Source organism: Tachyglossus aculeatus, chromosome 26 (assembly GCF_015852505.1).
Source record: "Tachyglossus aculeatus isolate mTacAcu1 chromosome 26, mTacAcu1.pri, whole genome shotgun sequence".
In the NCBI taxonomy this organism is placed as follows: Eukaryota; Metazoa; Chordata; class Mammalia; order Monotremata; family Tachyglossidae; genus Tachyglossus; species Tachyglossus aculeatus.
Genome location: NC_052091.1, coordinates 6,486,484 through 6,501,522, shown reverse-complemented (window position 1 = coordinate 6,501,522; position 15,039 = coordinate 6,486,484). Strand labels below are relative to the sequence as shown.

General features: G+C 52.3%; 3 protein-coding genes across 4 annotated transcripts; all 3 read right to left on the bottom strand.

Annotated features, from left to right (window-relative positions):
* Positions 1–312: 312 nt before the first annotated feature.
* On the bottom strand, positions 313–4,175 carry LOC119946131. 2 transcript variants are annotated; one of them, XM_038767556.1, is made up of 4 exons: positions 3,803–4,175; positions 3,215–3,367; positions 2,484–2,621; positions 313–889 (listed from the first exon to the last, which is right to left on the bottom strand). In XM_038767556.1, the coding sequence occupies exons 1-4, from the start codon at positions 4,077–4,079 to the stop codon at positions 717–719; spliced, it is 741 nt and encodes a 246-aa protein (XP_038623484.1). In that variant the 5' UTR covers positions 4,080–4,175; the 3' UTR covers positions 313–716. The 2 variants fall into 2 exon arrangements, with proteins under 2 accessions (XP_038623484.1, XP_038623485.1); XM_038767557.1 differs by having other exon boundaries at positions 713–889; positions 2,484–2,571.
* A 549-nt stretch (positions 4,176–4,724) lies between these two features.
* Positions 4,725–6,662, bottom strand: LIM2 (lens intrinsic membrane protein 2). Its single transcript, XM_038767566.1, has 4 exons — positions 6,488–6,662; positions 5,937–6,086; positions 4,996–5,130; positions 4,725–4,786 (listed from the first exon to the last, which is right to left on the bottom strand). The coding sequence occupies exons 1-4, from the start codon at positions 6,660–6,662 to the stop codon at positions 4,725–4,727; spliced, it is 522 nt and encodes a 173-aa protein (XP_038623494.1).
* Positions 6,663–7,670: 1,008 nt separating this feature from the next.
* On the bottom strand, positions 7,671–11,173 carry LOC119946116 (WW domain-binding protein 11-like). The gene is given in 3 exon segments (XM_038767529.1): positions 7,671–8,062; positions 8,064–8,964; positions 11,015–11,173. Coding segments are annotated over 3 exon segments (966 nt in total). The 5' UTR covers positions 11,050–11,173; the 3' UTR covers positions 7,671–8,032.
* Positions 11,174–15,039: the final 3,866 nt, after the last annotated feature.

Below are 15,039 nucleotides of genomic sequence, written 5' to 3'. Positions count from 1 at the left end.
CAGGAAGCAGGGGGCTGGTATGAGGCGGCCAGGGGTCATATGTTTGATCAAAACGCCCTTTCCAAATCCCCCCCCTTCACAGTCCCCAAGCCGTTCGCTCCCTCAGGACCCAGCACCTGGGGCGTTTGGGGTTGGAGGGAATTCTGGCTGGCAGGGGGGCACTCCCTGACAGATCCCCAGTCAGAATGTACCCCTGACCCGCACACCCCGCCCTTTCCCTCCTCTCCTCCCCGTCCCACCCCTCCCCTAGGTCCCTCCCTTTCACCGACAGATTGACTGGAAAGCTGGCTGACAGGGATGAGTTTGGTCTGACCGTTGCGAGTTTTTTTATTGGGTAGCTGACTCCCCATCCAACCTGTCCCTCAATCCACCCAGTTTCTCCATCCCTGGGGGAGGTGGGCAGGACCCAGGAAGACACACACACACACACACACACACACACACACACACACACACACAGAGTGAGAGACGCACCTAGATCCACATACAGACACAGCTTCCCTGGTCCACACTTAAATACACAAATGTATTTCTACCTTTAAAGGCCCACCTCCCATCGACACGTACACATACTCAGTCGCACATATGGTCTCATAAATACATCTGGGTCATATCATACCTCACCCTTCGCCCTCACCCCTAGACACCCGGCCATTAACACAACCATTTATGCACATGGTTCACATCCGATCTACAGAGCCAGGGGCCTTCATGGATCAGGGCGTGGGGGAAGGACGACCCTGAGGCTCAGCTGGCAATTCCCAGATGGACGAAGTTGGGATGCTGCTCCTGCTTCTGTCATCCTTTGGATGAGACATGAGTCCGGGCCGGCTGGAGGGTAGGATCAGAGCACTCCAGGTCACGCGCTGAGTGGCTAGATGAAGAGTGCCTGGGGAGAGGCGGGGGCACGAGAAGAAGGGTGAGGAGTGGAAAGAACGAGGCTGGCGTGGTGTGAGGGGGATGGACTATGGGATGGCAGGTCTTCCCACCAATGAATCAAGGGCATTTATTGAGCACTTACTATGTGCAGACCACTGTACTAAGCTCTTGGGAGGGTACGATACAGTTGGCAGACAGGTTCGCTGCCCAATTTGAGCTTACCCACTCCTTGAACACCTCCAATGGTTGCCCATCCCTCTCTGTGTCAGAGATATTCAATCAGCTCTTCCTCCTCCTACTTGACCTCGCTTTTGCTCCTCTAACACCAACCTACTCACTGAGTCTCCATCTGGTCTATCTCACCTCCGACCCCTTGCCCAGGTCCTCCCTCTGGCTTGGAACTCCCTCCCCCGAGAGCATGGGCTTGGGAGTCAAAGGATGTGGGTTCTTATGTTGGGTAGGGATTGTCTCTGTTGCCAAACTGTACTTTTCAAGTGCTTAGTACAGTGCTCTGTATACAGTAAGTGCTCAATAAATACGATTGAATGAATGAATGAATGAATGAATCAATCAATCAATCTGCGCATCAGGCAGAAACTCCTCACCCTGGGCTTCAAGGCTGTCCATCACCTCGCCCCCTCCTACCTCATCTCCCTTCTCTCCTTCTACAGCCCAGCCCGCACCCTCCGCTCCTCCGCCGCTAATCTCCTCACCGTACCTCACTCTCGCCTGTCCCGCCATCGACCCCCGGCCCACGTCATCCCCCGGGCCTGGAATGCCCTCCCTCTGCCCCTCCGCCAAGCTAGCTCTCTTCCTCCCTTCAAGGCCCTGCTGAGAGCTCACCTCCTCCAGGAGGCCTTCCCAGACTGAGCCCCTTCCTTCCTCTCCCCCTCGTCCCCCTCTCCATCCCCCCCATCTTACCTCCTTCCCTTTCCCACAGCACCTGTATATATGTATATATGTTTGTACATATTTATTACTCTATTTATTTATTTATTTATTTTGCTTGTACATATCTATTCTATTTATTTTATTTTGTTGGTATGTTTGGTTTTGTTCTCTGTCTCCCCCTTTTAGACTGTGAGCCCACTGTTGGGTAGGGACTGTCTCTATATGTTGCCAATTTGTACTTCCCAAGCGCTTAGTACAGTGCTCTGCACATAGTAAGCGCTCAATAAATGTGATTGATGATGATGATGAATGAATCCTGGCTCCACCACTTGTCTGCTGTGTGACCTTGGGCAAGCCACTTAACTTCTCTGTGCTTCAGTTACCTAATCTGCAAAATGGGGATGAAGACCGTGAGCCCCATATGGGGCAACTTGACTAACTTGTATCTACCCCAGTGCTTAAAACAGTGCTTGGCACATAGTAAACGCTTAACAAATGCCATACAATGCAACAATGAACAGCAACACTCCCTGCTCGCAATGAGCTTACAGTCTACAGTGGGCTTCCCTATCTCCCAGCATTCCCCATGCTTCTGTGAAACCCATCTTCCCCACCTCTTCCAATCCCCCATCCCCTCAATCCTCTTCTCTTTGGACTCAGGAGACCCCTGGCCCCAGCCCAGCCCTCCATCCCCCAATCCCCACCCTCCTTACCAGCCCCCATGAAAAAGCAGAAGCTCAAAGCAGTCGTGTAGATGGGCCAGCGGAGAGAGATGTTGATCGTCTCTGAGCTGTGGATCGACTGGGAGATCAACGCAACATAGAACCCGATCCCCAGGAGTACGCCTATCCCTAGGGGTGGGACAGGCAGAGAGAGACAGATCGGAACAGAGACAGAGAGAGATGGAGGGGGGTGGGGGTGGGGGCAAAGAACTCCCCTAGCACAATTAGGGGTCCTCAGCAGGGGCAGGGGAACTCAGAATCCAAGCCAGGCCCATTGGGGAGGTGGGTTCAGGGGCTGGGCTTGTGGCAGAGGAAGGCTGGAGGAGCTGAGGCCTCAGTAAGGCTCTGCACACAGGAAGTGCTCAATAGGGAAGCAGTGTGGATTAGTGGATAGAGTACATGTCTGGGAGTCAGAAAGACCTGGGGTCTAATCCTGGCTCTGCCAGTTGTCTGCTCTGTGACCTTGGCAAGTCATTTCACTTCTCTGTGCCTCAGTTACCTCATCTGGAAGATGGGGCTTGAGCCTGTGAGCCCCATGCGGGGCATGGACTGAGTCCAAACCGATTTGCTTGTATCCACCACAGGGCTTAGTACAGTGCCTGGCCTGTAGTAAGGGCTTACCAAACACCACAATTATAATAATAATTATTAAATCTCTTTGATTGACTGACTGGGGAGGGGTGGGGAAATGGCGCTGAGGGCTGGGGCCCGGAGGACGGTACCGATGACGAAGTTGGCCCCCGCGGCTGGAAGCTGCTGTTCGCTGAGCATCACGGGCTGGTACTGGCACAGAGTGAGGGTGAGGAGAGCGAGGCTCAGCAAGCCAGAGAAGAGCAGCGAGAGGGTCAAGAAGGCCCGAGAGAACTCGCCCAACACTGCAGGGAGAGAATGTGCTGGGGATGCGGCCCAGCTCTGCGGGGACCCCCGGGAGTCGGGGGTCTGGACACGGGAGCAGGGAGTGGTCAGTATCTGGTGAGACCTGGATCCAGGATCGTTGTCCAGAGGGGAGGGTGGGGATCAGTATCTGTGAGCCCGTTGTTGGGTAGGGACCATCTCCACATGTTGCCAATTTGTACTTCCCAAGCTCTTAGTACAGTGCTCAATAAATATGATTGAATGAATGAATGAATGAGGGCCATCTCTTGGGAGAGGTCACGGCCCGGGATGGGGAGGTCAGTATCTGAGGGAGTTGACCTGTGGGGAGGGGGACCCAGAAAGGGGGAAGTCCATTGACTAAGGGGCAAAGGTCAACATCTGGGGTTACTACGTCTGAGGTCAGCCCCTGGTGGGGTGGGGGTGGAGGGTCTCACCTGAGCTGGGTCTTTTCAGACAGGTCTGGCCAAAGCAGAGCAGCCAGGGGCTGGGGTAGGTGACCAGGGAGGAGCCCCCATAGTCCACCTGAGACCAGGTTGGCTCAGCCACAGACACCAGCAGCAGAGCGAAACCCCCCAAGTGTAACAGCCCGGCCCCCAATCGGTTCAGCTTCATCCCCAGCCCTTCTTGCAGGGGCAGGAGGGACGGCAGCCCCCCTTGGACGGCCCGTAAGTTCCTCCTGGCCACCTCATCCTCCCTCAACCCCCTGCTCATCCTCCCACAAACCCAGGATAGGATTCTCAACCCTGGCCACGGCCCCAGCTTAGGCTCCCGAGGACAGGTCCGGAACCATCCTATGCCACGCAGCGCCCCACTCCCGCCAACTGTCACAGAACTTCACCGACAGACCGGGGGCCCAGGGGTCCTGACCCTGCCTGAGGGACTCCCACTCCCCCTTCCGCCCCTTCAGGCCCGGCCCGCTCTCCCAGGCCCTGCAGAGCTTACAACTCAGACACATTTGACTTTCACATTGGTTTTATTAGAGGCAGAGGAGAGGTCTACCTCCCACCTCCCTTTACTGCCCTTTTTGGCCCTGGCCCCAGCCAGGCTTTTCCCTCCCAACTCCCAGGCCCACCTCCCCTCCCCTCTCAACCGCCTCACAGCCCACTCCCCTCACACCCCAGAATCATTCATCCAGTCCCGGCCCCTCCCTGGACCAGATGTCTGGCTAAACGGCCCCAGGGCTCTCTCACTCTCTCCTTCTCCACCCCACCTCTGGCTCTCCCGCCTCCCAAACTGGGCATCCTGTGAGACACTTTAGGGGCTGAGGGGAAGGGAGGCTGGGATCTGGGACTCAGGGAAAGATCCGTGGGGGTTGAAGGGGGTGTGGAGACTCCAGGACCCTGGGACTGGACTCGCTTAGCGTGGTCCGGGGAGACGGCGGCATTCATTCATCTGGTATGCGCACATGTAGAAGATGCCTGTGGAGACACCAGGCCCCCAGAATCCCCCAAATTCCCCCCAGACTCCTCCCTGCCTCTGCACCCACAGGCCTCTCCCAGCCTCTGCGTCCCAATGGCCCCTCCACCCTCGGCCTCCCCATCCCCCCTGCTGCAACAGAGTGACCTCTCTCCTCCCAGCCCCTTCCAGCTGGACTCAGGGGACCCCTTCCCCCAGAGCTAGGGTGTACCTGCAAAGAAGGTCATGAGCAGGGCCACCCAGCCCAGGATGTAGGACCAGGAGAAACGCCAATCCCCAAAGCGCTTGCCCAGGAAATTCACCGTCACCCCGGTGTAGACAGCCATGGCCAGGAGAACAAATAGGGCTACGGGGGTGGGGTGAGGGGTGGGCAATAGAGACAATGGAGGAAGGGATGGGGACAGAGATGGGGGATGGGAACGGGGGTCTGTGTTAGAGGAGAGCAGTACAGGGACATACAGATGGAGCTGAAATAGTCGGGGCTTAGAGGAGGGTGGAGGATGTGGAGAACGGGGAGAGAAGATGGGGTCTGGGAGTGAGGTAGATTCAAGGCTGGGGCACAAGCGAAGGTAATGATTCAATCAAGGTGGCCGAGTGGAAAGAACATGGGCCCAGGACTCAGAGGTCCTAGGTTCTAATCCTGGCTCTGCCACAGGTCTGCTCTGTGACCTTAGGCTAGTCACTTACCCTCTCTGTACCTCAGTTTCCTCATATGTAGCCCTCATGGTCTCCTCCTCTCTCTGACTTAGACTGTGAGCCCCGTGTGGGAGAGGGACTGTGTCTAACCTGATTATCTTGCATTTACCCCAGCTCTTAGTACAGTGCCTGGCACATAGTAAGGGCTTAAGCAATACCATTTTTTAAAAAGGGTATTTATTGAGCACCAACTGTGTGCAGGGAACTGGACTAAACACTTGGGAGAGGGCAAAGATTTGGAAGACATGATCCCTACCCTCTGGGAGTTTGTAAGGACAAAGAGGAAAGGGGTGAGACAGGGCTGGGGGATGGAGGGCTGGGATTGGGGGTGGGGGTGGGGGGACACACCAGGCATGGGGACTCAGAGGGAGTAGTCTGTCTCGCTCTCCCAGATCCAGGTCTGGTGGGGGTAGGGGGCTGTGGGGGGAGGGAAGTGGTGAGATGAGGGTCACTCACTGGAAGTGAAGAACAAAGCTCCAGCAGAGAAGGGACGGCTCAGGCGGGGGGTGGTGGGTAACTGTGCAAAGGCCAGGATGCCCACGACGATCCCCGCGAAGCAGGTCAGCGACGACAAGATCATGAAGGCCCGGGTGGCATTCCAGTAGGCTGCCAGGTGGGAGTAGGCTGGGCTGACACCCGAATGCCTAAGACCCCTCCCCAAGTGCTTCCCAGCCCACTTAGCCCCTCCACTCATCAACGACCAGCCCTCTCCTGGGATCCCAACATCTTCTGTCCTCCTTCCCCTAGCCTCCTCATGTCCTCTCTTCTTCTGTCTTCTCTCCATTTTTCTCCCTCTCTCCTTAGGCTCCCTTCTGGAAATGCTACCAGTGGCCCTTCTCTGTGTCCAGACTCCAGCCCCCAAACCTCCCCACCTCTGACTCTAGACCTCCAAAGACCCCTGCCCACCAAGTGCAATCCCCCAGCCTCACCATCTGGCCCCTCTGATTTCTGCCCTGACACTTTCTTCCTGGACCCTCAAGTCCCCCCAGCCCCGGACCGTTCCTCACCGATGCTTTCTGTTTGCAGGTAGCACTTTCCACCCAGGCAGTAGCGCCACAGCCCCTGGTGAGCAAAAGCTCCTGAAAGTCGATACTGCATCCAGTAATCAGTCGCCGTGGAGACCACCAGCAGGATGTTGCCCACCCAGGCGCAGAACAGACCCCCTCCCATGAAGTTGTACATGGTTCTGGCTGGCCTGGCACAGCTGGTGGAGAGACAGAGAGCAAGAGTGAGAGGCAGAAAGACACACAGGGAGAAATCCAGAGAAAGGGAGGGTTGGGCCTAGTGATGGAGATGGATGGATTTTGGGTGTCAGAAGAGACAGGGAAGGGTACCCTGGAACTTGAAAAAGGGGCATGTCTGAGAGGAAAGCAGGAGGAGTGAACCACTGGATCCCATAAGGAGAGGAAGTTGGGTGGACAGCTGGGTGGGGGCAGGGGTTTGTCCAGGGAGCCAGATCCCTACCTGCGAGTCTGGGAGGGTGTCGAGCCCTGGTGGCAGATGACTCTTCTGGCCAGTGGACGTGCTGGGCCCTGGCCTCTCCCTTCCCCGCCCCTGCTTCCCAAATCCCTTAACCCTCTTCACAATGGGCCCTGGGGGTGGCCACGGGGACAGGCCAGGGCCGGCGATGCTAGCAGTTTCTAGAAGCTGAACTGCAGATGAGGCAGAGTGAGGGGAGGTCAAAGGAAATAGCTGAGCCTGCTGATTCGGGGGTGGGCAGGGCCAGAAGGCCAGAGACTCCATTCCTCCAGAAAAGAGCCCAGAGACTCCCCGTCCTCCAAATTAGGGTCAAAGCGCCCCCCCCCCCCCCCCCCGCCCCCCACCACACTCCCCCGGCCAGTTTAACAGCCTTTCTCTGACTCCAGTGTTTAGCACAGAGTAAACACTGATAAATACCATCATTCTTATGGTTCATCCCTCATAGGTCAAAACTCCAAATCCCTCCTCTTTCCCAGGCCATAAAGACTCCATTTTCCCCAGAAAAATGAATAATCATTGTGGTATTTGTTAAGTGCTTACTATGTGCCAGGCACTGTACTAAGCTCTGGGGTGGATACAAGCAAATTGGGTTGGAGAATCCAGGGGCCCAACCCCCTCCCATCTAAACTGAGGACTCATCTCTCCCAGCTCCACTCTGCTAATCCCTCGATTCCAAGAGGCTGAGACCACAGGACCCAGCGGTAACGGAAACATTTTCTTTATTGAAAAGCAAACTCTGGAGATTTCCCCCTCACACCATCTATTCCAGCCAGCCCTTAGCAGGGTGAGGCATCCAGGAAACGAGAGGCTGATCTGGCTGACTGCTCCTCTCTGGGCAGAAGCAGGAGAGTGTGTAGATTTCTCAGTTCTAAATCTCGAGAAGAGGTCATCTTTTCAGTTGGTCTTTGCGAGCGCTGGGTGGGGACTTGGTCGGAGGAAGAGAAAGTCCATGGAGGGTGGTTCAAACTAAGCATCAATGAACTGAGGGGAAACTGGGAAGCAACAAGGACGGAGTTTCCAACTGGAAGAACAAGAGGCGGGAGAAGCTGGACCCCGATGGCAGGGAGGAAGGCTCACAGGTTCCCCTCTTCAGATTTGGGGGGTTTGCCCTGAGAGGCTAGAGGGAGGTTCCCCATTCTGCTGTTCCCCCTGTGGGAACTGAAACAGGTACTTGAGGTAGTTGTAAAAGGCGTCATGCTGGGAGGCAGGAGGGCCGGAACTGCCCGGGTTCTTGCGTTCTTTCTCCCAGCCCTTGCCAGCTGGGTCTGGGGCAAGGGGGGCCGGTGATGGTTCCTTGTATTCCTCCTTCCAGGACTCTTTGAACAGGACGGCAGGAGAGGCTGGTGGCTCAGAGGGCTTCGGCAGCTTCCAACCTGGCTCCACCCGGCTCTGTTTGTGGGAGAGGGCCTCCCCCAAGTTGCCCCACCCCTCGAGTCCCCGCTTTCCCCTCACGTCTTCTCCCTGTTCCCAACAGCCCTGGTCAGATCTTTGGGCTCCCCAGCCACCCCCACCTTGCCTCAGAGGGGTTTTCTGCACCTGGGGATCCAATGGGCGGGGCTGGAGTTGGGGGGTTACCCCCAATCCCTGCGAAGTGGCGGGGTGGTAGCTGTGGCAGCAGGAATGCAGAGTGCAGCAAGCGCAGCAAGGGCCGGTTGAGGTATAGAGGCCGTTCACGTTACTAGGGACGGTGGAAAGGATCGGGATAGGGAGGCCCAGGGCCGACAGTGTGGTGTAGGCGCCCAGGAGCGCGTGGTTGATCAGGTAGGTGAGGGTGCTCAGCTGGATGGGTATGACCGGGTTGGGCTGCCCTCCCAGCGATGTTGAGGGCAGACTCGCCAAGAGGGTAACTAGTTCAGAGCAAAGGGACGGGACTGAGGTCTGGGGTGGTGACGGAATCTTGGGAGGCGGAGGCGGCAGGGGAGGTGACGATGGAGACGGCGGAGGAGGTGGAGGAGGCGATGAAGGCGGCAGTGGAGGCGGTGGCGGTGGTGGCGGAGACCAGCTCCTGCAGTGATAATGGGTCAGAGAAATTCACTATAAACGCCAATGCTCCCAGAAGTCCGAGGATGCAGAGTGGGAGAGAAGGTGGTTAAGATGGAAAGCGAAGAGAAAGGCCCTACTGAGAGCTCACCTCCTCCAGGAGGCCTTCCCAGACTGAGCCCCCTCCTTCCTCTCCCCCTCCTCCCCCTCATCTCCCCCGCCTTACCTCCTTCCCTTCCCCACAGCACCTGTATATATGTATATATGTTTTTACGTATTTATTACTCTATTTATTTATTTATTTATTTTACTTGTACATAATCTATTTATTTTATTTTGTTAATATGTTTTGTTTTGTTCTCTGTCTCCCCCTTCTAGACTGTGAGCCCACTGTTGGATAGGGACCATCTCTATATGTTGCCAACTTGTACTTCCCAAGCGCTTAGTACAGTGCTCTGCACACAGTAAGTGTTCAATAAATACGATTGAATGAATGAATGAAATGGAGGGGAGGGGTATCTCTGTCTTCCCCTGGAGGTACACTGTAAGCTCGTTCGGGGCAGAGAACGTGTCTGCTAATCCTGTTATACTGTACTCTCCCCAGTGCTTGATACTATGCTTGGCACATAGTAAGGGTTCAATAAATACCACTGATTGATTGAGGTCTTTAGGGTTTCTCAGGGTCTCGTTTTCTTTTATGGTACTGGTTAGGTTTTTACTATATATAAGGTACTGTACTGAGAGCTGGGGTTGACACAACTAATCAGGTTGGACAAAGTCCCTGTCCCACCCAGACTTCAGAAGTTTTAATCTCCATTTCACAGATGAGGTAACTGAAGCATAGAAAAGTGAAGTGACTTGCCATGGTCACAAAGCAGACAAGTGGTGGAGCCGGGATTAGAACCCAGGACCTTCTGACACCCAGGCCCGTGCTCTAACCAGTAGGGCATGCTGCTTCTCCAGTATTTGTTAAGCACTTACTATGTGCCAGTGACTGTGCTAAGCAGTGGGGTATATACAGATTAATCAGGTTGGACACAGTCCCTAGGAGTCTCTCAAGTCTCTCAGGCCTCAGTGTTTCTGTCTCTCTGCACATCTTGAAAATCTCTCAGTAGCTAAACCTCATTATATTGTGTGGGTGTGGTCCCTTGTGGGGTTCTTCTTTTTAAATTTGTCTGTTTGCATGTACTCCAATGGTGACTGGCGTGAACATATGTGTTCACAGTACGTTTTTAGCAGCTAGTGGGAGTACATGCTTAAAGGTCTTGAAAATGTCTGTGACTCTCTCGACAGTCTCATAAATCTCCCTGTCTCTCTGAAGGTCTTGAAAATCTCTTAATTCATTCATTCAATTGCATTTATTGAGCGCTTACTGTGTGCAGAGCACTGTAAAGTCCCAAAGGTCTGTATCTGAAGGTCTCAAACATCTCCCAAAATTTGTCTCTATAAAGGTCTCTAAGATCTCTCAAAGTCTCATCTCTCATTCATTCAGTCAGTCAGTCATTTATTGAGTGCATACTGTGTGCACAGCACTGTACTAAGCGCTTGGGAGGTACAAATCGGCAACATATAGAAACGGTCCCAGTCTACAGAGGGGAGACAGACAACAAAACAAGTAGACATCTCTCAGGTCTCTAAATTACCACTGTTTCTGTCCCCCTAATGGTTTCAAAAATCCCCTTGCGTCTGTCGCTCTGAAGGCCTCAGAAATTTCTCAGGGCCTCTAGGCCTCTTTGAGGGTGTCGAAAATGGCCACCTCTGCCTCCGGGGGCCCTGAAAATCTCCAGGTGTTTGGCAATATGAAAGTCCCTGATATATCTCAAGGTGTTATCTTTCAAGTCTCTAGGATATGGGAGTCTCTTTCGAGGTTTAAAAAATTTCTCCCTCTGGGTCTGTGACTCCCTTAACACCTCGCTTAGACTGTGAGCCCACTTCTAGACTGTGAGCCCACTGTTGGGTAGGGACTGTCTCTATATGTTGCCAACTTGTACTTCCCAAGTGCTTAGTACAGTGGTCTGCACACAGTAAGCGCTCAATAAATATGATTGATTGATTGATTGATTTGGGTCTCTCACCTCTGAGGCTCACGGCCCTCCTGTCGCTCCTCCATTCTCGCACTGGCCCTCCTTCGAAGAATCCCTTCCGTCGGGGTGCCACCGACAGGGTCGGAAGGTGGAATATGGATTCCTCCACCACCAGAAGCTGTTAGGCCTCGTGCCTAACACGGCAGGAAGTTGGTTCGGAAGGACGTGATGTCTTCTAAGAAAAAACGTTAAACCCTCGGGGAAAGTTCTAGAGGGCGAAGGCGGGGGATGGTTTGAGAGGGGCGGGGCCATTAGGGGGGTCTGAGAATGCCAAGGGAAAGGAACAAAATGGCTGAAGAGGGCGGAGTCAAAGACCACGCGGATGTGCCCCTGTAATGGCGGATAGGGTGGGGCTACTGAGGGGGAGACTGAGGGAGACTTGGGAGACTGGGGCTGGATGCTCTGACGCTTTAGTTGCGAATTCTGATCATCATCATCATCATCATCAATCGTATTTATTGAGCGCTTACTATGTGCAGAGCACTGTACTAAGCGCTTGGGAAGTACAAATTGGCAACATATAAAGACAGTCCCTGCCCAACAGTGGGCTCACAGTCTAAAAGGGGGAGACAGAGAACAAAACCATACTAACAAAATAAAATAAATAGAATAGATATGTACTAGTAAAATACATAAATAAATAGAGTAATAAATCTGTACAAACATATATACATATATACAGGTGCTGAGGGGAAGGGAAGGAGGTAAGATGGCGTTGACACCCGTCTACTTGTTTTGTTTTGTTGTCTGTCTCCCCCTTCTAGACTGTAAGCCCGTTGTTGGGTAGGGACCGTCTCTATATGTTGCTGATTTGTGCTTCCCAAGCGCTGTACACAGTAAGAGCTCAATAAATATGATTGAATGAATGACTGAATGAATAATAATAAATAATAATAATAATGGTGTTTGTTAAGCGCTTACTGTGAAGGCCTTATGTTGCCAACTTGTACTTCCCAAGCGCTTAGTACAGTGCTCTGCACACAGTAAGCACTCAATAAATACGATTGATTGATTGATTGATTGATTGATTGATTGTGAGCCAAGCACCACCAAGCACCTCTGGGTCAGATCACCAGATGATACAGTCCCACATGGGACTCGCAGTCTATGAGGGAGAACAGGTATTTAATCTCCTTCTACCTCTTAACTGTGGGGGTCCCTCAAGATTTAGTTCTGGGTCCCGTTCTGTTCTCCATCTACACCCACTCCCTTGGAGAACTCATTCGCTCCCGTGGCTTCAATGACCACCTCTATGCAGATGATACCCAAATCTACATCTCCAGCCCTGATCTCCCTCCCTTTCTCCAGTCTTGCATCTCCTCCTCCGTTCAAGACATCTCTACTTGGATGTCCTCCTATCACCTCCAATTTAACATATCGAAAACAGAGTTCCTTATCTTCCCACCCAAACCCTGTTTCCCCTTGACTTTCCCATCACTGTAGGTGGCACCATGATCCTTCCTGTCTCACAAGCCCATACCCTTGGTATTATCCTTGATTCCTCTTTCTCGTTTAAACCACATATTCATTCCAACACTAAATCCCGTTGGTCCCACCTTCACGCTATAGCTAAAATCCATCGTTTCCTCTCCATCCACGTTAATACAATCACTCATCCTATTCTGCCTGGATTACTGCATCAGCCTCCCTGCCGGATTTCTTCCAGCCTCCTGTCTCTCCCCACTCTAGTCCATACTTCACTCTGCTGCCTGGATCATTTTTCAATAAAAATGTTCAAGGCATGTCACCCCGCTCCTTAAAATACTCCAGTGGTTGCCCATCCACCTCCGCAACATTCAAGAAAAACTCCTCGCCACTGGCTTTAAAGCACTCCACTACCTTACGCCCTCCTGCCTCAACTCACTTCTCTCTTTCTACAACCCAACCCACACACTTCCCTCCTCTGATGCTAACCTTCTCACTTTGCCTCCATCTCACCTGTCTCTCCATCAACCCCTAGCCCATGTTCTGCCTCTGGCCTGGAACGCCCTCCCTTCTCAAATCCAACAGACGATGACTCTCCCCCCACTCAAAGCTTTATTGAAGGCCCATCTCCTCCAAGATGCCTTCCCAGATTAAGCCCCACTTTTCCTCATCTCCTACTCCCTTCTGCATCACCCTGACTTGCTCCCTTTGTTCCCCCCCAACACCCGCCCAGCACCACAGCTCTTATTAACGTATCTGTAATTTTATTTATTTATATTGATGTCTGTCTCCCTGACTCTAGACTGTAAGCCTGTTGTGGGCAGGGAATATGTTGCCAACTTGTACTTCCCAAGCGCTTAGTACAGTGCTCTGCACACAGTAAGCGCTCAATAAATACGATTCAATGAATGAATATGATTGTTTATTGTTGTATTGTACTCTCCCAAGTGCTTAGTATAGTGCTCTGCACACAGTAAGCACTCAGTAATTACAATTGAATTGAATTGTCTGTGAGTCGATGGGGGGAGACAGACATCAATACCAATAAATACAATTACTGATATATACATAAGTGCTGTGGGGCTGGGAGGGGGGAAGAGCAAAGGGAGCAAGTCAGGGTGATGCAGAAGGGAGCTGGAGATGCAGAAAAGTGGGGCTTAGTCTGGGAAGGCCTCTGGGAGGAGATGAGCCTTCAACAAGGCTTTGAATTGGGGAAGAATACTTGTCTGTTGCTGCTCTCTGTAGAACAAACAAATAAAAAATACTTACATACATAGGTTAATATCCAATGGCCTATATTCCATCCTAATCCTCCTCAACCTCTCAGAAGCCTCCGACACTGTCGACCATCCCCTTCTCCTGGAAACATCATGCACCTCAGCTTCGATGACACTGTCCTCTCCCAGTTCTCTCTGGCCACTTCTTCTCAGTCTCTTTTGTGGGCTCCTCCTCTACCATCCAACCACTAACTGTGGAAATCCTTCAAGGTTCAGTTCTGGGACCCCTTCTATTCTCTATTTACTCCCACTTCCTCAGATAACTCATTCATTTCCAAGACTTCAACTACTACTTCTATGTGGATGATTTTCCAAATCTACATCTCCAACCCTGATCTCTCTCCCTCTCTGAAATTTCGCATTTCTTTCTGCCTTCAAGACTCTCTACTTGGATATCTTGCAATCCCCTCCCAACTTTTAACATATCCAGAACAGAACACCTCATCCTCCCACCCAAACCATGTTCTGCCTACAATTTTCTCATCACTGTAGACAGTACCACAATCCTTCCTGTCTCACAAGTCCATAACCTTGGTGTTATCCTTGATTCATCTCTCTCATTCAACCCACATATTCAATCTGTCACTAAACCCTGATGGCTCAGTCTTTCTTAGTCTGCGTTTTCCTCTCCAGCCAAACTGCTACCACATTAATCCAAGACTTGATTATGATATCAGCCTCCTTGTAGACCTCCCTGCCTTCTGTCTCTCCCTACTCCAGTCATACTTCACTCGGCTGCTGGATCATATTTTTTACAAAAATGTTACAAACTCCTTATAATCACCTTTAAAGCACTCAGTCACCTTGCCCACTTCTGCCTCACCTCATTGCTTTCCTACTAAAATCCAGCCCGCATACTTGGCTTCTCTGATGCTAACCTTCTCACTGTACCTTGTTTTTGTCTATCTGTATGGTGACCTTTCACTCACATCCTGTCTCTGGCCTGGAATTCCCTCCCTTCTCATATCTGACGGATAATTGCTCTCCCCCCTACAAAGCCTTACTGAAGGCACATCTCCTCCAAGAGGCTTTCCCTGACTGAGCCCTCTTTTCCCCCTCTTCCACTCCCTTCTACAATTTGCTCCTTTTATTCACCCCTACCTTAGCACTTATGTACATATCCATAATTTATTTACTTATATTAATGCCTGTCTCCTCCTTGTGGGTCCCTGCTGTCTACTTCGCTCAGTCACTTATACATGGCTCATGTTCCTAAAGAGGGGGTGATGAAACTGGGGCAGATTCTCTTTTGAAGTTCAGAAAATCAGATCCTGTGGGAGCTGTAGGTGGGAGAGCAGTGTGGCTGGGCCTCTC